The following is a 25,495-nucleotide window of genomic DNA, read 5'->3' as shown; positions in this document are numbered from 1 at the left end:
AGGGTTAATTAGAACTGTTTATAACTGTTTCTGTAAATTACGACTTTTGAAACTAAGAATTAACAAAATAATATATCATTAATTTACACTATTGTTGAAATTGTTTTATATATTACTTAATAAAAGTAAACTATAATAAGATGTAAAACTGTAAATAAATTTAAACAGCTTGATTATTGTGCTTAAAAACTTTAACAACAAATAAAAAAAATTATAATGACGTCTTTTATGAGAAATGTGTTGAAAATGACGTATAGTGCAGCACAACCTTATGGGGGATCTGCAATGATTCGAAGAGTAGTTACTATGGACGATTACAAACAATTGGACCCTTTTCTGTGCCTGAACGATAGCAAAATGAGTAAACCGACTTGGTTTAAAGACCATCCTCATCGTGGTTTTGGATCTGTAACCTACGTAATAAAGGGTGCACTGAGGCATGAAGATTCTTTGGGTATTTTTGTTTTGAAGCTTACAGTTTTTATTGAAAATTTTTGAAAAAAATAATATACGGTTTTTTAATGTCAAAAACCTTATTTAAAGTACGAAAAATATTTAGCATAATTAGAAGTATTAACTAAATCATACTTTAAAGTTTCTAATTCAAAATTATTTTATTAAAAACAATTGAGAAATAATTATAATTTCTAAACAAGCAGTAATCTATTTGTATTGACTTCATTTCAAAGGAAGTTCATGTTAAAATAAAAACAAAGTTTTGGATAGTTTTCTTTGTTTAACTATCTCTAACTAATATAACATAAAAATTCAAAGAACAGAATCAAAATGTAAGATAATTAAAACAAATTTAGTTTTGCTTTGGATTTTTTTTTTATAAGGTCTATAAAAGACCAATTTATTCAGTTTAATAAATACTTTAATTTTTATTTTGGACATCATATAAAGATTAAAAAAGTATAAATTGGTAAGCGGTAGTAATCTAGTGATTAAATTAAACTGTGAATACTTTTTTCAATTTCCAAAAAAAATTGTTACTTTTTTTAAAGCTATTCTACTATAAGATAAAGCGTCAAAACTTTGAGTATTAGTTACTCTGTAGCTATCATATGTAAATACAGGGTCTGTAAACCGAAATCGTCCTATTAATTAGCTAGTAGCTAGTATTTTTTATGGTTTATGATTTAAAAAATACTTTTAAATTACACGTTACCTATTTTTTAATGATGCTGTTTTATTACCACTAAAGTGCATTCGTTTACAAGTATTTTTTTCAAGTAGTAATAACTTTGACAACAAGAAAAAAACGTGTAGAAATGAAATTAACATTTCAAGTGTAATTTGCAGTTGTATCATTTTTTAAAACTATAATTTTCAGTTAAACAAAATAAAATCTAGCCAAAAAGTTTGAAAATTTAGAAAAAAATTACAAAAAACTGTTGACATTTTAGAAAGACTTGAGAAACTAACATGTAAAAAAGCTACAGAATTTTTAATTAGTTACTTTTAGGTTATGACGTCGTAGTAAAGGAGGGTAGTATGCAGTGGATGAGAGCAGGGAGGGGACTAATGCACTCTGAGAGGCCTCATGGCTTAGAAGAGTGTTGGTACACAAACTTATGGACGAACGCTCCGGCAAACAAAAAAATTTTGCGCTCCTAGATACCAGGTGGTAACAAAGCTCGAAGTTCCGAAAACTGCTGAAAAGGGAGTTGAAGTTTCAATTCTAGCAGGGGAATACTTAGACAAAGTAGCAGCCATCTCAACCTTAACGCCAATCAATTATTTTGACATTAAGCTTTCTCCTAAAACAAAGCATGTTCAACAAACACCACCCGACTGGAATTTGTTTGTTCACGTGATCGAAGGTGAGCCTACTATAAGCGGAGAAGTAGCAAAACCTCATTGGAGTGTGCAATTCCTTAAAAATGGCGGTGATCATATTTTGATTGAAAATAAAACATCCAAAGTTTGCAGGCTTCTTTACTATGCAGGAAAACCAATCGGTCAGCCGATGGTCCATAAATGTTTGTATGTGATGAGTGACGAAAAACAACTAATAAATTGTGTTGAAGATTTTAAAAGTTTTAAGAACGGTTTTGAACATGCCAAAGGCTGGAAAAGCTCAGATGGTAGATGAATATATTCGTTTGTTTACAATTTTTTAAACCTTTAAAAAAACTATCATTTAGCCAGAAAATTATGTTTTTCACTGTTTTTCTTTAATCTTTAAAAAAAAGTTCTTACTTTAGTTAAAAACCAGTTTAATATTTTTTTCTACTATCTAGGTTTGTTTTAATGTTTTTATTTTTAACTTTACTACTACTCGCTGTATAAATACTATTTACAGTAATAATAAACACAGATAATAAATAAAACTTCTAAGTTAGTAAAACCAATTGTTTTAAATGAAAATGACAACATATTGGAGGTATTTTTGTAAAATTTTATTATTATTTTAAGTAACTATCAATAAAGTTCTATAGACTAATTTTCAGCAAGTAGTTAGACATAACTCTAAGTGGTTAGACATATTGTCCTGGACAAGACTTTAAAAGGTATCCAATTGGTGTACGGCTCGATAACCGAAAGATTATCAAAATCAAAAGTAAACCAGATCCTGGGACCAAATATTTTGAGCGTTTTATTTTTGTCGTGCAATAAACAATACAATGACAAATATTTTTTCTTGAAAAAATTTGTAAAAGCTTCTAAAACGAATCGATAAAGCTAAATAAATAAAAAAACGTAATCCTTGTATTTTGTGCTGCTAATACTCATACAAAATAAATTATTAAAGTAAGTTTTACTTCTAACAAAACACCTAAACGCATAAAAATTTCAAATATATTTTACCATATAGGCTTTTATATATAACTAAAAAAACATTATTTGCATATTTCTTAACTTTTAACTAGCAAAAGAGTTGCATTAATTTAATTTTTCAATATAATTACTTTAAATCTTCAAAACTACAAAGGTTAGTAACATAAAACTAGAATATAAAAAAAGTGCTCTATAATTTTTAAGAAAAATACATAGTTAAAGTTAATAAAAAATACACCATTAAAAAAAAGTCTATTTCTATTTTGTAAGCAATGTTTTAGATTTATATGCAACACTACGTAGATAAAGGAAACAAGTCATAATCAAATTAACCGTTTATTGCACGGATCACTTTTGTACTATTCGTCAAATTTTTTCAAGGTGTCTTAATAATTTCTATTAAACGAACCAGGGTTTAAGGTTAAAAAAGTAAAGTTAAGGGCTAAAGATTGAAGGCTAGTGACAATATATATTGTAATAATTAGCAGTTTTACAATACTAAAACAACAGATAAAGTTTAATATTAATAATAACAACGGTTAGTTAATAATGTAAGGCTAAAAGTTATATGAGTTAAAATCTAGAAGCTGAAGTAAAATTTAACTTTTTTATTAATTTAATTTAATGTTTGTAATAAATAACTTCTAATGTTTGTAAAAAAAGTCAATGATTAAATTATCAGCTTTATTAATTTTTTTTTAGTCTATATGTAAATGTGAGGTTAGTATTAAAGTTTTGGACCAAAAATAGAAGTGTATTGTGCTTGGAACTAAGATATACCAATTAAGCTAAGACAACCCCTTAAATTTTGATAATCCCTACATTTTAAACATTTTGTACAAAAGATATGTTCAGTTTTGTGCAAGTCTTACATTGATCTAATAAAATTGATTTTTAAAATGCTCAGAGAGCTGTTTTAATGATGGATAAGACTTAAGTAGTGGTCCAAGGATAATAGTAAAGTAGTATGACTATTTCAGCTGAAAGAAAGGCAAAATAATACTGTTACAGTTCAAAACATAGAACTGTTAAATAAAACTCGTATTATTAGGTTTTCAATTAAAAGAAGAAGCAAAACTTTTATTTATTAGCTTAAGAATAAAGTAATCTTGAACTTACCGTACATACTTGTCAAAAAGTATACTGTTAGTCTAAGTTTAGATAAAAAAACAATAAAAAGTGCTATTTTGAAAATGATAAAGTTTTTCAACTTTTCTTCTAGATAAACTAAATAAAACAGATATTAGAAGAAAAATATTCAAATAACACAAAAAATGTTTTCTAAATTATATTTACTGGAAAATTAAAAAAAAATTTACAACCATACTGCAACTAAATAAGTTCTAGCTTTTTTTTTTGTTAGTTTGTTTTTTGCCAGACTCAATGAAGTGAGTAATTAATGTTTTGTTGGTTGTATTTTAAGTAGAACTATCATGTACATTAACTCTGAATTTGGATATATATTTCTAGTTTATTAACAATATAACTTTAGCGATCAATATTTATATACTTGTCGTAGCTGATATTTGATATGCATATGATTTTTGTATGTTACATAGAATTTTTCAGAAATTATTTTATATAAACAACCTCTCAAAGTATCCATCGCTAATTTTTAACTAACGCAACCAATAATAAAATTTCAATCCATTCTTTACTTCGCCAAATTAAAAATAAAAAATGTTTAGTCTATATTAAAACATTTGAAATGTAATGAGTTTTTTATTAATAATTGTTGCCAACTTAGCCAGGACCACAAGATTACTAAGCAGAGGTTCCGAGGTAACCCAAGTTGTTAATAAATTTTTTTTTCATTTTAAGATGTACTACTTGTTGTTACACATTTAGCATTATAATTCCAACTGATGTTTATCTTAAATAACCAGACTGGCCTTTAAGTATACCAGCCATTATTTGTTTATATATAGAAGAAGTTACGCAATTTACTTACATTGTATGATACCAAAATTTATTTTCCAACATAATAATATTTTTTAATTTTGTGATTCAAATTGTTAGTTATCAAATATGTAAAAGACCCAAAACATACCCCATAAGGGATACAATGATAATAAGTTCAAGGAACCCATTTAAATGAACTCAAGAAACTTTCCTGTACCAACTAGTTAGCACTGTTTTAAGTACATTTTAGACTTTTACTTTTTTCAAGTACTAACTTGTCACTAACTATTATTTGTAACTTTAATAAGGATTACTTTTATATTCAGAATCAAAATGTAACACTGCTTCAAAAGATTGTTCAGCTCTGCATCTGTTTATACTAACTGCTTGGTTTAAAGAAAACCATGTACATTTTGTTTATGTTAGATAATAGGTATTTACAAATTTAAGTTGTGAATCGAAAAAAATAACTTCTTAATAATTTTTTTTGCACTAACTTATTTAATTAAATTTCTACGTAGTCTAGTTGCGTTTACCAGGTATTAAAACGAAAAAACATATGCTTTGATATATTAAAGTCGTTTATTAGTTATAAAAAACAGTTTAATTTTTGTTAATTTTACAAAACAGATTTAATAATTAACATTTCCAAAATTAACTTTTAAATAAAAAAAAGGACAATTTGTAAGTCTTTACGTTCAATGATCTATAAATTATACAGATTTTACAGATCAAAAACTGAAATTTAATTCTTTAAGAGCAAGAAATATAATAGAACAATATGTGAAAATTTGATATAAAAGTTTAAATTGTATAGAAAAAATAAATAAACAATTGAAATAAAATCATAAATATTTAATCCTCAACGGGACTTTTAGTAATACAAATAAAGCGTATGTACTCATATAAAGCTTGTTAAAACACCTTGGCACAACAAGCAAAGTTGTGTATATGTAAGTTTGTTAAAATTGAAAACTTTTATAAAACTAGTAGTTTTTTACAGTATTTCCTTTAAAATTATCTAAATACTATTATGAAAACTAAGAAAAATACTTTATGTAATTTAATTCATAGTTTGTTATCAAACAATCTTAAAACTTGTTTCAATTTTTTTTGTTAAGATTTATGTTCTTATTCAAGGCAAATAAATATTAAGGATTTAAACAGAAAAAAATAAACTTAAAATAAAGAGACAGAACTTTAAAAAAACTGGCCGATAGATTTTGTTTATGAGTTTGTTTTTAAAGTTTTTGGTCTTGAAAAAAATAGTTTAAATCGAGACTGAAACTAGATTTAATTCAATAAAATAATCATAACTGATCAGTAAAATTTAAAATTAAGCTCAAAAAATTAATAAAACGTAAGGCAAAAAATATTGAATTAATAAAAGGCATCAACACAAATAAGGCCAACAATAAAATTAAATCAAATAGTGAAAGGCATAATTTAAGGCATTAAAATATATATTTTCAAATATTGTTTCATTGTGAAAACATAATGGATATATTATCAGCTAAACAATACTTAGATTACAGTTTGATTCATGTAATTGAACATTTTTTTTAATAAAACTTACAAAGTTTATAGTATTACTTCCCTAATTCAACTAATCTAAGTCAACTTTGGTTTTACATTTAAAATATATAACAGCAAAACCAGTGGAACGAGTTTAAAAAACACCGTCCATAAAAACAAGAATCTCAAACTCTAATAAATTAACAATACTGTACCAGAAGTCTAAACAGTTGAAGGCTATACCGAACAAAAATGAACCGAACATTTAGGGGACTCCAGTGATTACAACGATTCGTGTTGAAAAATATCAGATTTTTAGTTAGTAAAAGAAGGATGCAAAAAAGAAACATTATTATAAACATAACAAAACAGTCGAGTTGCTCAGAAATTGTTGAAAAGGTCGTTGTTTCCAGTAGTGGAGGGCTGGTTGTTGCCACCAGGACTGTCGTACATGACGATCTGGGACGAGGAGGACGCCTGGTTGGTGTGGATGATGTGGCGTTGCTGGTTTGCAGGCTGGATTGCTGTTTGAAGTTATATTAGCAATTTCTTATAAGCTTTTGATAAAAATAATTACGTTTCAACAGTTGAAATATTTTCAAACAAAATTCAAACAATTGTTTTTTAATTGTTCCGAGTTAACAAGGTTAGTTCATACGAATTTGATCATCAGACCACAAGCCTTCGGAGTCCGCTTTCGTGTTTATTAGGACTCATCAGTCTGTCACAACTGAAAGACTTGTAGTCATCAATCTACAAACGGCTGATTTGTAGATAGAAGCGACTGTTTGCTGGTATTGATCAGTGATGTCAGACATATTTTGAAACATACTTTTATTTAGGAGCTAACAAAATTTTGTTTCCAGGCACATATAAAAAAACATATGCATATTTGTTAGAAACTTAAACGTAAATAAAAATGTTTTGTAGTAATAACTTAAGCTAGGTTAAGATACACTCATTTTGTATGAATTAATCAATTTAATATTTCTGAAAAAATTTATTAGTCATTTTTAAAGCATATTTTTTTCCTGAATGTTATCATCTATGATACATTTGAAAACATTATAAAATTAAGATGTCTACATATTTATACAAACTCCTTCTGTTATACATTCTAAATTCTTATTAATATTCTGTTTTTAAACATCTTCAATAAACTATTTCTTTTATTATAAAAGATTAAACTTTTTTCTTTTTTCTACACAATTTTTTTAATATTTTCAGAAAAAAAGTCATCTTCGTATTTATTTCTTAAACAAGCTTTTACGCTCAAAACATATATCTTTGTCTAACACAGATTATTTTCATATTTGCATGCATGTTTATCTTGATTATTTTAATTAGATAGCTTTTTTCAACTTGTTATTCATGCTTTATACTGAGCAGAACATATTTTAAAACCCTTTTTATATATCATAAATTAAAACTTATCTTAACTTTCTATTAAAATGTTTTTAGAAAAATAAGTTTTTAGAATTTGTGTGACTAATTGTTTGAGTATTAATTAAAGATATAAAGTAAAACTAAATTAAAAGCAATTTTAGTTATTTTAAATTAATACGCACATTCTTGTAACATTTGAAAATAGTACCTACATCGAGTTACTTTTTATTTTAATTATATGTATCTAATTTATAAAAGTCTAAAAATAAATCTTTATGGTTATTTTCGTAAAACAAGTTGTAATTATAAACTTTGTGTAGTGACATCCATATCTTCTTCTGAGATGTCCTGCAGAAAGTTAGGATCTGCCTGGTAAGTACCAGCTGGTTGAAATCCTGATGTGGTAGTCGCTACATTGCTACCTCCCAAAAATGGATCGATTGAAGCCTGAAGTATAACATTAATTAGTTTTATTGAAAAATACTGTTTTTTTTTCTTAAAAAATAATTCAATTGTTTAATCTCTAGTTTTAATTAAATGATAAATACTTTATTTTCAAACCCTGAAAGGTCATAAAAAATAATGCTTGAAAAACTTCAATGTTAAAATATATATTATGTTTATTAAATTAAAAAACATATATAAACAAAACAATCAGGAGCAATATATGTGTTTATTAATTAATGTCATATGGTAAAAATTCAGGAATTAAATTGGTTTAAAGGAATGTTTTTTAATGTTAAATCTTTGAGTTAGTCAAACTTTATTTCTTTACTTAAGAATTTGTTTACCCCCCTGCAATTATCCATTTAAGTTGACTTTTAAAAATTAAAGTATTTTTATAGAAGCTCTCAAATTCTTGTTTTGAGCTAATATTGTAAAACATTTATGTAAATAAACAAGTTCAAACAGTACTTGTATTATTATTATTTCTTTCGAGTTGATAAAAATGATGAGTGCACAATTGACTAGTGTATATTTTAGGTTTACTTTATAAAAAATTTATCAAAGTAATATCGGTTTCAAATTTTTTATTACATCATAGGTTTTTTATGTATCGAACTCTCCATTGCAAATTATATATAGATACTGAGTTAGACTCATATATTATTACTTTATAGTAAAAGATAAATTTATATATGACAATGGCTGAACCAAGATGATTAGTAGACAATGAAATTAACTGCATGCAACATGTATATTTATTAACGAAATGAAAACTAATTTATTTGTTAGTTTAAAAAACGTTAAAATGAAAATATTCACAAACAAATTTTGACGATCATATTGAAAACAATTTAAGACATGTTTTATCCATTCGATGTCATTTACAATAAAAAATGATTACAAAACTACTTTACATGTTGATGAGATTCCACTAATAATTAAAACGATGGTTTTATATTTTATAAACTAAATAGTCTTCACCTGTTCGGTTGTAATTTATGCAGGCTTCCTTTTTGAATCAATAAATCGAGTTTCATAGGTGAAGGGGGATATTATAATTTGTGGTTTAAAAGAACTTTGTCGAAAGTTTTAACTTTAATAAAGCAATAAGTTTATTAAGGATTTAAAACTTTTAATAAGTTCATCAAAACTTATTTAAGAAAAATTATTTATGTAGGTTGTGTTCTTAACTGACAGCATATTTTTTATTTCATACAGTTCAAGAGTTCTATTCGTTCATAATTAGAAAAAATATTTAAAAATAACATCTCTTTCAAGCTTAGCAATAGATCACGTATAGATAGCAAAAGATTTTACACCAATATTGCCTTACTATCTATTAGAAGGAACGTTATAGGAATTTAGAACTTACTGGAAACTATATTAAACTTGCGCTTAAATTTTCACCCTTATATTTCATGAGTAAGGGCTTATACAGTTTGAGGTTTTTATTTATAACAAAATTTACAATAAAAGTAAAAACAATGTTCAAGGCTGATTCTAGTATGTGGATTAAAGTAACTTACTTTCTTGGAATTAAAAAATACTTTTGTTAAAAAAAATTAACTTGGTTACAAAATTACTTAAACAGTCTATTTATTCGTTAGCTTCTAAACGATATAAAACAAAAATTAAATTTTTCAAAAAGTTTTGTATTAAACGAATTTGATATTATTTTTTTGAATTTATTTATATTTTGACGTGACTCATTTACTCTACATTTTATTGTAGTCAGAACTAGGACTTTTATTGTCTACAGACTAAATTTTTTAGTAGATATAGACACGTGTATGTGACTATTTTGTTTATTTTTTAAGTTTTAGTAATAATGATTAAACAGTTATTTTATCTTTTTTTCATACTGTTACATCCATTATCTTTTCATTTTAAATTATGATCGTACAGCATGACAATATTTTGTAGTTTTCAATTTTTTCAACTTGATATGACAATCTTGAAATTGGCTTTATTTTAATCAGACCGTTTAACAAAATATATTTAGTAACGTAATTAGAAATAAGTAGTATTATTGATTTTATTTTGCAGTGACCGGATAATTTTGAATCCTTGAATATATATTTGATAAAACGTTGTCCTTAATTTGGTAATTTTGTTAAATTAAGAATTTAATTTGGTTTGCTTAAAATTATTTTCTAAAAGTTCCAACTATGATATACACTTGATGGTCTTGGTAACTTCGAATAACTGTGATAAGCTGATCCTAAACTTGTGAAATTATTGGAAACTTGCTGAGAAAAACTGTACGATTGATTAGGTGCATTAGTAGAATGATTACTTGTAAATGAAGCATTTGTAGAACCTTGATTTGGCCCAGAAAAGTTATCAAAGGCTTGTTGATGTACAGCACTGGTACCACTTGAATTTTGCACAGACTGATTGTAATTGTTGTGATGTACATAAATAGATGTTTGCTGTGGATGGCTAGTAACATTATGTGAATGCCTATACAACTGTTGAGGTAAATAATTATTATAGTAAGGGTGATGCTGCGGTTTTGTTTGGTTATAAATCAAATGAGTGGAAGTTGGTTGAGATTGTTGATGATTACTTGGATAAGATGTACTATTTTGCTGTGCAGTATGAATACTATTTGATATAACATTGCTAAAACCTTGTGTCTGATTATAACTACTTGAAGATTGCTGGGTTGGAATGTTTTTATTGTACAATATAGGGTAATTGTTATTGTATGTAGAATTATTTTTTTGCGCAGAAAAATCTGGCTGACTATTATGCATAGGTGGAATATCATTTCTCAGCCTACCTGAAGTATTATTAGTTTTATTGAAACTAGAAATATGTGTCTGTGCCTGAAACTGATTCACTGGTATTTTAGTAGGAACTGTACTCTGAGCTGTACTATGTTTGCTTCCCAGTGATTTTTGAAAATATGTTTGTGATGGTTGATTAAGATCATGGACGCTGTGTGCTGTTGGTTGACTTGCCGAACTGAAAGCTTCTTTATAACTAGGAGGCTTCTGTGGCACACTACCTGATCCTTCTAAGTGCTTCTCCGCCTCATTTACTCCAGGAACACCTGTCTGGTGCTATTCGTACAAAATTTGCGGGTTAATTTTGGTTTTTACTTCTGATTTCTACATCCAAACTTAAATGAGAAATTTTAAAATAGTTTTAGTTTTATTAATGCATTCAACATAAAAAGGCCAATAAAAAAGCGCATAAACTAAATAAGTAAAGTTATACGATTACAAAACTATATAATGGTATCAAGTTTCTGGAATTAGAATGAGATAAAAAATTGAACTCCAACAGTTAAAAAATTATTTTGTTTCTTTAAACGCTTTACTTAAATTTATATAATGCTACTATGTGTAAAGGTAATTTTGGATCAGAAGAAACTCAACACATAAATAAAACTAGTGTTATGCAACATTAAGAAAAAAAAAAATTGAATAAAAACAAATAATTTATTCAAGATATCCTATTTTTTACTTATAACTAAGTAAATTTGTGATAAAGGATAAAATAAATTTTGGGTGATTAAGATCATTGAAAAATGACTAATTTAAAAAGTTTTGTTATTTTAGAAAGTTTAGGTTTTGTGTAATATGCAATACTTATACCAAACTTAAATACCAAATTCAGACTGCAAACTGACTAATTAGAATTTGGGCACCAATAAATTTATAATTATGGATACAAAAAAATTTAAAAGCACTAAATTTTTTTTTTACATTTTAAAGCTAACCTTCATCATTTGATTAAGTTGTTGAGGGTGCTGGGATGATGGGTGTCCAGTTGGATGAAGATCTAAAAATTAATTTTCTTTAAATAAACAAAAAACTTTTTACGTTAAGATTTTTATGATCAAAAACGACTTAGTTTAAGAAACTATTGTCTTTTACATTATTTTTAAAAATTTTAGGGTTATATCAAAGTTGCTAATATTTGTAGAAAAAAATCAGGCATGTTCTAAAAAGTCACCAAAACTAGCCTGAGTTGATGGGTGTATTTTAACAATTAAAAATGCAAAAAAGCTTAAAGTGGTAAGCAGTAGTAGCCAACATCTGAAAATTTAATACTAATTAAGCTTTTATTTTATAGAAACACCAAAAACTTAATTTTACACCAAATAACATCTAAGCAGAAACAAATTTCACATTATTATATTACTTTAATAAAAATTAAGCCTGAATTAGCTTGTGTAAAGAACAACCCTCTAGTTTAGTATAAATCAAATAATGGTGTTTATCTAAATTAAGATGTAGTGTTACTTAACATTTATGTTAAAAATGTTATATTTTCACATACAATTATAATAATTCAAATATAATGCGCACAAAACATAAGATTTTATGTTCAAAAATTTTTAGTTTTTTAAAAGTTACAAAGTTAAATACAAGTATTCCGCACCCAAATAAATCACTATAAAACACAATTAACCACATAATTAAGCTAAACGTTGTTACTAGAAAATATAAAAAGGCCAAAGCTACAAGATTTTAAACGCGACAAAAACGAAAACGCCTACAAGCAATTCGCAGTGAACCAACAGCAGCTTTTTAAAGATTGCATTTCGCAGAGGCGCTGTAGATTTAAAAACAAAACTGATAAGCAGTCTCAGCTTTTCCAAACACCAGCAGCAAGTTATTCAGAGCAAAGCGAAAAGTTGCTCGACCGTGACGCTGTTCTCCGCATTCGCCTGACGTCATAAAAGAAACAAAAGAGAGCGCTGGAGCTACGTTTTAATGGAGAGCTTTCGAAAGGCGTGTTTTGTTTTCGTCGTCTCCTTGCCGAACTATCAATGATGCAAACTTTGTGCATGAAATACTTTTTACAATACTTTTACTTGGCGCTGGCTTTAGTGTACCTAACAATTTCTAAGTAGCGTAAGAACTGATTGTAAAACAATTTATATATGCTGAGCTTTTGATAGACCATTTGAAAATGAATATAGTTTAAAACTTTATTACATTTTACACGCTTTGGTTTTAAAAAGTATAAATGTATAAAAAACTATAACGCTTCATTTTCAAAACAAAATATGTGTATAAAGTGCAAAACAATCTAAAAAAAGCACTCAGTTTTTAAACTTATACGGGCAATGCTAAATTTTTGCTATAAATAAACAAAAGTTGTAAATTTAGATGCTTAAGTAAAAAAATATGTACTTGATAATAAAATATAAGTATATTATACAATATTATTACAAGTAATAATATGTATTTTAACTATGTACTTATAATTATTAAACGTATTTCAAAAAACATTTTTGATAGTACAGGATACATATTGAGTAAATTTTCGAACAGTTTACTACACTTATTCAAAAAAATTAACAGTAAACATAATATTTAATTTCAAAACTTTTTATATTAAAATATATCTAAAACCTTAATTTACCTTTTAGTTAAAGTATTTAACTAATAGTGTAAAGTTATAATTTTTGACAAAAATTCTCTAACAAATAAAGCTCTTAATAAATTATTGAACTGTGTTTAAACTTGTCATATATAATTAGAAATAAATATCTTTGTTGAACCCAGCTTTTAAACATTTTTAACTTGTTAGTAACAAACTCATTTTAAACAAAACAAGAGTCAAATGAGTTTCTCTGCAACAAGCTTTTTGTCGATTACACGCAATCAGCGTTGGCGAGTGGATGCAAAAACAACAGATATAACAACAAGTCACGCCCTTATTTGGCAAGAAGGCGTTACTCGAAGGCTAAAAAAGAGAGACTAGATGAGGGAATGTCTAGAGCAATTTTGACTCGATTTGGTGAAGTTGCGACGTGATGCGTGCTTTAAACCCTAAGGCTGGGTACATTTCAGTTATCAATCTTATTAACTAGTAAGAAAATAACTTATTAGTATGATGATATACTCTTTTATATAAAAAGTTTTCTATAATAGTTTTTAAAGAGTCGTTTTTGTAGCTTTACTTTAAATTTTGTGAAACAGTGTATGCCCTTTTTACATTTATATTTCTCTAAAGAGTTTAAAAGCAAATAATAATTCAATAATATTGAATGTAATTTTATTAATTAACTAAATTTACATCTTCTTACTTAAATTAGGCTAGAGTCCTTGAACTTTCAAAGAATGTTTCTTAAAACCTTTTAGTGTTAGAAATCGAAAACGTTAAGCATTTTTTATTTAGTAATTAGTTTTTTATAAATCATATTTTCATATTAAACATTAAAATTTAGATATAAAAATTTTTCATGAAAAATGATTGGTTTAAGTTATGTGAAAGAATAAAGAGTTCAGTTTAGTTTGATCATTTTATATTTTGATAGTAATTAAAGAAACCTATCACACTTTAATTGTTTTCAACTCATCTCGATAAAACATACTAGCTTTTTAAGTTGTTATAAGGACTTGTAACTAAACTAAAAATTTCTTACGAAGATCAACTAACTACAATACTATTATAAAAACAAATTGCTAATACTCATAAACGTAGCAAACAGATACAATAAGTTACAACTAACTGTAATCGTTACTAGGATTTAGCCATTGGTCCTGTTGTCCTGAACCTTGACGATAATGGTACACCTGCCCTGGACGCACATTCTGATGTCCACTTAAAGCTCTTTGCTTTAAAAATATAGGAGTAGCTATTTTAACTTGTTTTTGACTACCGTAAATTAAATATAAGAAACTTCACCTTTTTTCACATATTTATATCTACTACTATTTACTTAAAATGCATTGTTTCAAGGTGTATCTTATATAATTTGTAATTAAATTTGTGTTTAAATTTAAACAGTTTAATTGATCAAAACAAAATATAAAAATTTAAACTACCTTTTGTATGTGATCTTTGGAATTCATTTGATCAACAATCGACTTCTGACGATGTAATGTCTGCTGCTTCTGTTTTTGTATCTTTTTCAACTTTTCATTTTTTATTATCTTGATCCTTGGATCTTCCCATTGAGTAGTCTTATCGTTGTGGCTAAAAAATACATTTCAAAAACTTTAAAAACTTGAATTCAGAATCAACTCTGATAATAATTATCACAACTTCATAAGTAAACGAGATCTTATTTACAATCATTAAAATTGTCTAAATTAAAGAAAGAAACTTGAACAAATTTATGAGCGATTTCGAATGCATAGTTAAATATTTAATAAAAATATAGGTAAGTTTCATAGAATAATTTCAATATAGCTAATTCTTAGTTAACTGTATAGTATAATTCATCTTTTTTTTTCTTCAATTTTAACTACGTGACAATTTTATTGTTCGCTTTTCAACAAACACATAAATAATACACAAAAGAATATTACTATATCAAAACTAGTTTTAAATTAATAACTGCTTTTTTTACTCAGCACATCATAGTAATCACTTTAAAAAGCTTATATATCATTTCCACACACCTTACACTATAAATTTCAATAAAAAGAATGTTAAACTATCTTATTATAAAATAAAAATATCTCAGTAAACAATGAAACTTTAATTTTGGATATTTCAACTGTACAAATAAAAATTAAAAGTTATATAAAAAAGAAAATGATGAACAAATATTGCAAATTAAACAATATTGTTTTGAATATGGTCAAATATTGTATCAAAAAAAAATTAAAACAAAAAAAAACTTTTAAGTTTGAAAACAATTATGTACTAAGTTTAAAGTTAATTTTAAACAATTTATTAGTTTTAATTAGTAAACAAAGTTTCCCTCATTGATCTCATCAGTACTTAACTTTAAATCTGAAAAGATATGTTTAAAAGTCATGGAAAATACTGGTATGGAAACAAAACTAATAATATTGATTTATTTACTTCATAAAGTATAACTGATCATCACCAGTTTTGGCCTGTTGCCATCCAGGTGGCATTTGCATATTATTGATTTCATCAGGTGTGACTGTAATTTCTAACTGATTGTTATTAGCTGGAAGGCTAAGAGATCTAGCATGATTTTTCTGTTTGAAGAAAACAAATTAAAAATAATAATCAGTTTAGATCTATAATCAAACTTGTTGGTAAACACAATTTAAATTGTATTTATATCTGAAAAATACCGGATGAGCATTGGGCTGATATGGGTGTGAGTGTGGTACTTGTCTGCTGCTGCTCCTCTGTAACATTGCACGTTGCACACCTCCACCACTGCTCACTTGTTGATGAGGTACCAAGCCTTGGTTGCTTCCATGCTGATTGTGCTGATGCTGCACAATTGTTTGCGGCTGAACCATCTGCCCCATTGCATTGTTATTCTGATTCAAGTTCATTTGACCGTAGTTTAATCCCTGTTGTTTGAATATTTTTAAACTTTATTAAGCTTACCAAACACATTTTTATCTGTAAAATGTAAATTAAGGACTATACTAAACCTAATAAGTTATTGATGCTTTAAAGTTTTCTAAATAATACCTCGCATATCTAAAACTTGACATTTATTTTAACTACAAAATTAATACTGCTATGAAGCATAAAAATTTTAAGTTATCAAAATGAATTAGTTTATCGAATTTGATTATCAAACAAAATTTACCTGTTGACTTGCACTTCTTGAGTGATTAAACACTTGTCTTTGGGGATTCACAATCATAGAACGACTTTGAGTATGAAAGTTGTTAAGTCTCCTTTTACCTAACATAAAACAATAACAAGTTTAAAAAATACTTTTCTGTGCATAACTTAAATTTGTAAAGAACTAATCAAAAAATTTTTATTTATACTTAAGTAGTTATAACCTTGTATGAGTTATTTATGTACAGTTCATAATTTAAAAAATATTTCAACACTAAAAAACTAAGAGTCTTATTTATTAAAAAAAAAAATCAAGTATACATTGAAATTAAAGTGTAAAATGTTTAAGGCTTTAGGAAGTCAATACATTTTTTACAGCAATTAACATTGGCTTTTATGTGAATGCTATTATAAAATATAAATTACTTATTTTAGTAATGAAAATTTAAAATTTATTTTTCAGATATAATTAGTTTTGGAAAAGTTTCCATTACAAATTTTTAGTAGTAAATTTGCTATAAAAAAGAAAATTACAAACAAATCTCTACATTTTTTTGAGCTAGAGACATTAAATTTTAAAGAGTTTTGATTGTCAAAAAAAAATTAAAATAGATGAACTATTAAAAATTAGTAATGGACTAATGATTTTGAATAAGATTGTTTAAAAACTCAAGAAATAAATTTCTTCTTTTTAGTTTGTACCTTCTGTTAGGAACCTATTAGACTCAGTGACTTAGATTACTAGTTACTTTAAATTGAGCTAATTAGTATAAAATATATTTTAGTTAAGATAGTAACTTATAAGAAAGATCAACTTTTAAAAAATGATGGACCGTAACTGTGGCAATGTGTGATATATTTGTTAGGGATTGCAGAAAATTTACAAATGTTTAAAAAAACCTTAATTTGAAATTTTTTAACTTATTTAGAAAGATAAAAAAAATACAAATACAACAAAGCTCTTGTAACAATAAGTTTATTTTAAAAATAATAACTTTTACAGTTTTATAATGTTCAAATAAGTTTTTTTTTAGGTGGAACATCTGCTCTAATGCTACACACAACAAAACGCCCCTGAACCGCTTTATAGCTGGAACAGTTTTTACAAAAAATTAAGCATTTCTACATTTAGTTTATTCTCATTAAGTCTTTTTTCAATTAAAAATTGTTCTAATTAAAAAAACAAACTACTTAAAATTTGATAAAAACCACTAACTTGGCTCCTTATTAAAAGACTCAGGCATGTTCCTTTGAGAAAAAGGAGTAGAAGTATTGCTTTTACCTTCCAAAATTGAAGGGGTAAATAACATTTCTAAGAGTGTATTTGAATCTTTTCTTTCGTGAATGATAATCCTTCGTCCGTCTTCAATGTTTTCCTTTTTGATCATCATATTTGGTGAATGTTGTTGAACAGAAGTCATATCTATTAGTCATTAAAAACCTGTTAAAATTAGGTACATAATTTTAGTATACATTTTAGTGTAATAAGAAATATATTGATCAACAATCATTTAATTTATTTTTTATTTGAATTCTTTACTTACAATATACAAAGTTTTCTGATTAAAATTAAATTGTAAAACTGACATAATTTACTCATTCTAGTTGTATGCAAACTATGTTTTTTTGTTTTGTTATCAATTTTACTTCATAAATTAGGATTGCCACTCTTTGAAGCAAAATAGCCGTTTTAAGGAATCAAAAACTGACCTGATTTATGTTAAGCTTGCCAAAGTTAGCCTGAGTTTATAGGAAAATTTCAAATAAAAATCAATAGAAGTAAAAAATTAAACAAATACATATATCATTAATCTAGCTTCAATACAAGAAACATTAAAACAACAACAAAAAGACTTAATGAAAATATACTTTTATAAATGACTTAAAATAATCTAAGGGTAGTGAGTATTTAGGTGATGTTTGCTGGACACAATTAAACATATGATTCAGATGAGTTTTAGCTCCTGTAAGAAGAATTTGAAAACAATAACAAAATAATTTGCAAAAAAAATGTTGCACCCCAAAAAATACATATTTTTTGACTAAAATAGTAATAGTCAATTATACATGTCTTACATTTAAAATATAAATTTTAAATGTAAGAAATTGTAATACAGATAAGAAATGTAAGACATATAAGAAAGCTTATACTTGAAGACATACATTTAAAGAAAATTCAACTGCTGTAGACATAATATGATGTCATAATCACACAAAATATGCAAATTTTGTGTGTTTATGACTGATGTTTTTTTACCATAAAAAAAAAATCTTTCAATTTAGTTTAATTACCAGTTTGTAATGAATCTTATCTGCTACTAATTCAATTAAGCAAGTTTTATACTGAGGATTTTTTGGGTGTCTTGCCATAAATAAACTTTATTCCTTTAAATATATACTAGTTTTTACTGGTTAACTGAGCACGAAATATGCAGTTAAATACTATTTTTCAAAGTTCAACCCAAACTAGTTAAAAACAATTTGTAAGCAAATAAGTCAATTGAGCACCAACAAAAAAAAAAGTGAAAAATAACAAATATTTATTTTCTAAATTTAAATTTCAAAGTAAAAAAATAGTTGTGTATACTGTATGACATATACATTTTATATGATAAACAAAACAATTAATTGACTAAATTTTCTATATACTTTTTCTATGTTATTTAATTGCGGTTTTCAAACTTATGAAAGAAGATACTGTTAATCATGTAATATTTATTTTGAATCTTTTTATAAGTATTTTAAATTAATTTTAAATTAAAACACTTTAATCTATTTTCATTAAAAATTAATTTAATTTATAAATAAACTTTTTATCTATCTATAATATTTTTACTTGGTAAATAAGAACAACCGAACCCGTAATTTATTTTAAAAATACTTACTCGAATGAATAAAAAACAACCAAAATTATAATACATATTTGAAAAGCACATGCTTTTAGTTTTTTAAGATTATTTGTAAACTAGATATTATTTTTTAAATCTGTATTAAAAAACATTTTTTTTAATTTCTATTAAGTTTTTAGATAATTTAAAACTACTAAAATAATAAATTTATTCTTTTAAGAATTTATTTTACAAACTAAGTTTCGGTCAAAGACTGCTTGGTAAATTTCGACATTGTTAATTTTTATCCTAGCATTAGTCATGAACATTTTTCTAAACCCATAAAATTTGCAAAAAAACTTAACACTAGTAAAAAACGAAGACATAAAGCTAATAGAGCACACATGCAAAACAATTGTCCCTTATGATAATAGAACATGGGTAAAAAAATACAGCAACAGCCAATTTGATGTACCAATGAATTCGTTCTTCGGCGCGGAACTGTGCGACTTGGTACGCCTGTATGCCTTAAACAAACTTAGGCACTTATACAACTATAAAGATATCGGACTCTATAGGGAAGACTGTCTCGCAAAAATAAGCAGAAAAGGTAACCAAGAGCCAGAAAGACGAAAAAAAAACACAATAAAATATTTTAATGAACTCGGTTTTAAAATAACGATTGATATAGGCGCGACTAAATTCAATTTCCTAGATATAACTCTAGATACTGCTAATAATACATTTAAACCATACCAAAAAGAAAACTCCAGCACCAATTGTATTAACAAGTATTCAAACCACCCGTCCATTATAAAAAAGAACCTACCAAAAATGATCGAAAAAAGACTCAATAGACTCTCAAAGCCGAAGAAATTTTCAATGAATCAATAATCGGATACCAGAATGCTTTAACCAACTCAAATTTCAAACACAAACTTAAAAACTCAAACCACCAAAACAATCAAAACAAAAAGAAACCAGCACGAACAAGAAAAACAATCTACTTCAACCCTGTCTACTGTCAGTCAGTAAGAACGAATATAGGTAAAGCTTTTCTGCAACTGATAGGTAAACAATATAAAGAAGACCACAAGTTAAACAAAATAATAAACAGAAATGATTGTAAAATTTCATATAGCGCATGAGCAATTTTAAGAAATTAATCTAAAATCATAATCGAAAGTACTTATTAACAAAAAACGATGAACTAAATGAAACACTTTGCAACTGTAGAACAAAAAAAAACAAGTGTCCTCTTAAGAATAAATGCTTAGTTGAAAATATAATATATAAAGCGACAATCAGATCGGAATACGAAACAAAAAACTATTTGGGCTCAACGGGTGGTACTTTCAAAAAAAGATGGTACAACCATATTAGCGACTTTAAAAACTATAAAGAGAACAGAACAGAAACATCGAAGTATATATGGAAGCTTAAAAATAACAACATTGACTACAAAATAGATTGGGAAATTATCCACCATATTGGCAAAGCCAAAAACCCACAAAGCATTTGCAGTACTTGCATATTAGAAAAGGTCGCAATCGCCAAAGCAGACAGAAGGGACAACCTAAATAAACGGTACTAGCTCTTTTATTCCTGCCCGCACTTTCGAAAACTCCACTTCATAACTTAAGTAGCCTGCAATACAAGTTCTATGCATGCTTTTAATAAATTTTTGTGTAGTTATTATTTTCTTAAAACTAAGAGTTTTTTTTAAATCATTCAAGCAAAACTTCAAATTTTTGTAACTATTACAAGCACAAAACAACTTAAGTTTTCAATAGTCAAGTCACAATAAAAATTAGCTTGATTAAAATGCATCTTAACTTAAGCTCACTTATTACTATTAACTACATTTTTATTTAAGCAATGTTTACTCTGTCTGAAAATCAACTAAGAAGAAAATAGAAAGCTACATACAGAGTTTTTTTTATTATTTGTGTTGTTCTTTGATTTTGAAACTTAATTAAAATTTAAACTTTGCCACAAATTCAATATTAATATTATAATTTAACTTGTTTTGTTTTTAAGTAAAAACTTGTTTTAACTATAAGTTTTTATATAAAACATTCGGTCGGGATTCCAAATTTTCATACCTATTACAAGCACAAGATTGTTTAAATTTTCAATAGTTACGTCACAATTAAAATAAGCTATGTTAATATGCACCTAAACTTTTACCTAACTTTATTAACTACATTTTTGCTTAAGCAATGTTTACTTTGAATATTAACTAGAAGAAAAAAGAAAGCTACATACAGCTTTTATTATTATTATTGTTGTTGTTATTTTGATTTTAAAACTTAACTAAAATTTTAACTTTACCTTAAACTCAATCTTATTATTAATATTTAATTTGTTTAGTTTTTTAAGTAAACATGTTGAGTAAAAATTTGTTTTTATTTTAACTTAATTGTTTAAATGCTGTTTTCCATGACTGTCACATATCTTTTTAGATTTGTTTAAGCTCTGACGAGGTCTTTGACCGAAACTTAGTTTGTAAAATAAATTCTTGAAAGAATAAATTCATTATTTCTCCTCCAGTAGTTGAGATCTCTCTATTTATTTTCTTAAAACCAAAACATATAATATACCTAAATAATAATCTCATTATACACTTAAAATAACTAATTCAGACAAAAAGACTCTCAAGTATAAATACTTAAAATAATAAATACATTTACATAAAGTAACTATTACGTCCACAGTGGGTCCGCAACTGGAATAAGAAAAAAAAAGAAATTTTTGATCCAAGATTCGAGCTCTTTTAAAGCTGTAAACCAAGTTATAAATTCCGTCTACAACAGGGGTCGGCAGGTAGTTGGTGCTCGCGGGCCAAATTTCAAGTTTTCAAAATCTTCGAGGGCCGTATTTTTAGTTTTAGTGATATTTAAATAATTTTTTGGCTTTAGTTTTGGTCACACCAGAGATAGTTTAACTTGTACTCACTTAACTACTTTTAATGACTTTTAGCTACACATAGAATGCCTATTTAATATATAAATATCTATTGTAATAGAATTAACATTGTTTAATATACTTAAGTCTTAAAAAAATATGTACTTTTTTAAATACTTTTTAAGTTAAACTTAATAAAATACCTACATTAGTTTACTTACAACCTAACTCTCTATAGACTGAGCTTCAAAAACAGTTATGGGTCACTTTTATACATTTTTTATATTATAAAAAAGTAACCTTTTCATATTTAAAAAAAAGTTAACTTTAGAAAATAGTTTTTGCGTCTTAAATAGTTTACACTCTTTAGAAAATTCAGTAATTATTTAATTAAATAAAATTAATACCTATTTATACTGTAGATAAGCTAAATCAAAATTTTTAACATAATTAATGCTGGAATACTTTAATCAAATACTTAATAGTAATTAATTAGTCTTTTAGACGGTTGCCACTTTAAAAGCAAAAATGTCTGAATTATATTAAAAGTTTACTAAAAGTTAAAATAGCTAAAATCTTTCTGTTAATCAAACTTAAATACAAAACTAAAATATCATTATTATAAAATAGCACAATATTTAAGTAGACAAAAAGTTACAATTAGTAAACTACACGACAGTCATAAAAACTATTCTGAGAATTCGAAGATATTATCAAAGTGTTTGAAATAAAAGTTTCAGATACACCTGAGTTTCATAAAAATTTCTTAAACAGCTTTAACCTAGTCTGAATTTAAAAAAATTAAACTAGCCCGTTTGTTTGACAACCCTGTTTAAAATAAAATTCACAAAATAAAGATATACCGAAGTATATTAACAGTGAGTTAATCATATAACTAAAAAAATTAGTATAATTCAGCTTAAATGGGCAATTAAGTTTTTTAGCATTTTTAACAAATGTATAAAATTTATTAAACTATTAATGAATTAGAAAAACCTTTTTTTTTGAACATTATAGCAATTCTTTATCTGCAATAAAAAAATTACATTTAAAAAGAAAAAATGTGAATTAAAAGACGAGCTATAACTATAAGAACTATAATACGTTAGTTTGGAGTTATTGCGAAAAACGAAAAAAAAAAAAACGGTTAAGTCAGTTTCAACAACGCACATATTATGTTTTAGTAACTAAAGACTGATCAGAAAAAAAATGTTTAGGCAAGTTATAAAGTAGCAAAAGTAATTACTAAAAAAGATACCGTTGAGAGTTGAAAACTTATTTAAATAATTTGTGTTTGTGTTAGTAAAATATTTATTTTATTTCTTCAATATCAACAAGAAGTCGTGTTAAGGAAATTTCTGAAGATTATAAAGTCACATAAACCAATTTAAGACTTAAATCAATCTGTTAAGATGCGTGAACTGATACAACAGATATTGCTCATTTCATAATTTTTATTACAGGTTGTTTTACTAATTTTGACATTTTAGAAGAACTTCTAGGTTAGTTCCAATATAAAGCACAACAATAGGAAATCACATTTCAAAAGCAAAGGTGCAATGCACTAGTATAAAATTTTTAAAAGTACAACATTTTGCTTCTCTTTTTAGTATATAGTTAAGTTAAAGGTAAAAAAACTGTACTAAATAATATAGAAAAATTTAAGAGATACTGTTAAAATATTTTAAATGTGTTTTAAAAAAAAATATATTTATATGGTAGATTTTTTGTGTCAAATCGAAATTTCATTACTTTACATGTTAAAATTGTTTAAAATTACAGGTTTTTTAGATTATTCTTAAATTCAAGGCTTTTTCAGATTTTTTCAGTGTAAATTGTCAAATTCCAAGCTTTTACGGGATTCTTCGGCAACACTAATTGTTCACACTTATATGTATACAATTAGTATAAATAATAGCTCAAATTATATCAGCTGAAAGACTTAAAATTAAGAATGTATTTTAATTTAAACCAACGCTGTGAATAGAACAAAACATACATCATAAATTAAATTTACCACTCTTTAAAGCAAAAAAGTCAGTCCGAGTGACCAAAACTAGCCTGATATTTTAGCATACAAAAAGCAATTCAAGCCAAAAACTGAAAAAAAAGACTAAATTAGCCTGAGATTTGAAGTCTTCAAATAGTCAGAGTCTGAGTGTGTGGCAACTTTTATTTGTTTGTTTGATCAATTTGAACTATTTTAATTAGAAATGACAAACTTAATAGATTACCATTTCTCAATCTAGTTTGTATTAAATAGGTATTTCCAAAAAACAGCAACTGTTTATATTAGTATGCAACGCATAAAAATTAACTTATGCCAAAAAACATGGTTTGAAAATCAAAAATTATACCTAACAAAAGGTTTTTTAATTTATGTCATATATATATTGTTTTAAATGTGTCTGTACACACTTAGATATTACATGTAAAAACAAAAATGTTAGAAAATTATGCATAAACTAAATTCAAATAAAAAGTGGTTTAAAATATGAGCATCTTTGTTCATTAGTGTGCTTAGGAATTAATTTAAAATGCAAAGAAAACTTCTAAAAAATCAAAGGTGTCAAAATGAAAATAAAAGTAACCTTATTTTTTCTTCTTCTTCTTCTTCTTATTATTATTATGTTATTTTAAATGTTTTTGTGTAAGCTAGAATATAACATTTGGAAATAAAACATCTGTAATAGAAACAAACTGTAAATAAATGACATTTTAGTTAATTACTGTGCATTACTTTTGTACAAAACGGAAACATTTGCATTTAGTTTTTACCAAATATAAATTATATAACTATCTTACTAATTTAAAGCACTTTCTACATTCTTTATTCAGAAAAAAATTTGCTGTTGTAAGAAGAATGTTATTATGAAATGGAGAAAAAAACCTGGTAGAATGCTAACCTGTCTTGTTTTTGCTTTTAGGCTAAATCAGTAAAGTCTTTTAATTGTTTTAAAATGTTATACAGGAACTTAAAACTAAATTTATTAAACAAATTTAATTTAAAATATATTTTTGCTCAGCGGGCCACATTTACATGCTCGCGGGCCGCATTCCATTCAAAAAAATATTGTGCTCGCGGGCCGCAGATTGCCGACCCCTGGTCTACAACATAAGGTATTCTAGTTTGGGCGAGGCGGCTGAAAAATTTTTAAATAAAACAAAATTTTCTTTTCTAAAAATAAGAATTTAACCTTTAAATAAATAAAAAATGTTAAAACTTATCTTTACAAAAAATTTAGATTTTT

The 25,495-nt window shown here is 26.0% G+C and overlaps 1 protein-coding gene and 1 pseudogene across 3 annotated transcripts; one reads left to right on the top strand and one right to left on the bottom strand.

Annotated features, from left to right (window-relative positions):
* The first annotated feature begins 216 nt into the window (after window positions 1-216).
* Window positions 217-2,098, top strand: LOC145836590 (uncharacterized; annotated as a pseudogene).
* A 3,181-nt stretch (window positions 2,099-5,279) lies between these two features.
* LOC145835423 (uncharacterized) lies at window positions 5,280-17,946 on the bottom strand. Of its 3 annotated transcripts, XM_082943005.1 has the most exons (9): window positions 17,726-17,946; window positions 16,532-16,629; window positions 16,059-16,286; window positions 15,817-15,959; window positions 14,829-14,979; window positions 14,513-14,618; window positions 11,765-11,826; window positions 7,899-8,034; window positions 5,280-6,725 (listed from the first exon to the last, which is right to left on the bottom strand). In XM_082943005.1, exons 1-9 carry the CDS (start codon window positions 17,928-17,930, stop codon window positions 6,583-6,585), a joined length of 1,272 nt encoding a protein of 423 aa, XP_082799131.1. In that variant the 5' UTR covers window positions 17,931-17,946; the 3' UTR covers window positions 5,280-6,582. The 3 variants fall into 3 exon arrangements, with proteins under 3 accessions (XP_082799131.1, XP_082799132.1, XP_082799130.1); XM_082943004.1 differs by lacking the exons at window positions 5,280-6,725; window positions 7,899-8,034 and adding an exon at window positions 8,936-11,102; XM_082943006.1 differs by lacking the exons at window positions 5,280-6,725; window positions 7,899-8,034; window positions 16,532-16,629; window positions 17,726-17,946 and adding an exon at window positions 8,902-11,102 and having other exon boundaries at window positions 15,842-15,959; window positions 16,059-16,198.
* Between the last annotated feature and the right edge of the window lie 7,549 nt (window positions 17,947-25,495).

The sequence above is a fragment of the Thalia democratica genome, chromosome 5 (assembly GCF_965202585.1).
Source record: "Thalia democratica chromosome 5, ktThaDemo2.hap1.1, whole genome shotgun sequence".
NCBI lineage: Eukaryota > Metazoa > Chordata > Thaliacea > Salpida > Salpidae > Thalia > Thalia democratica.
Note: the sequence above shows the minus strand (reverse complement) of the source record. Positions and strands in the feature narration are given on the sequence as shown.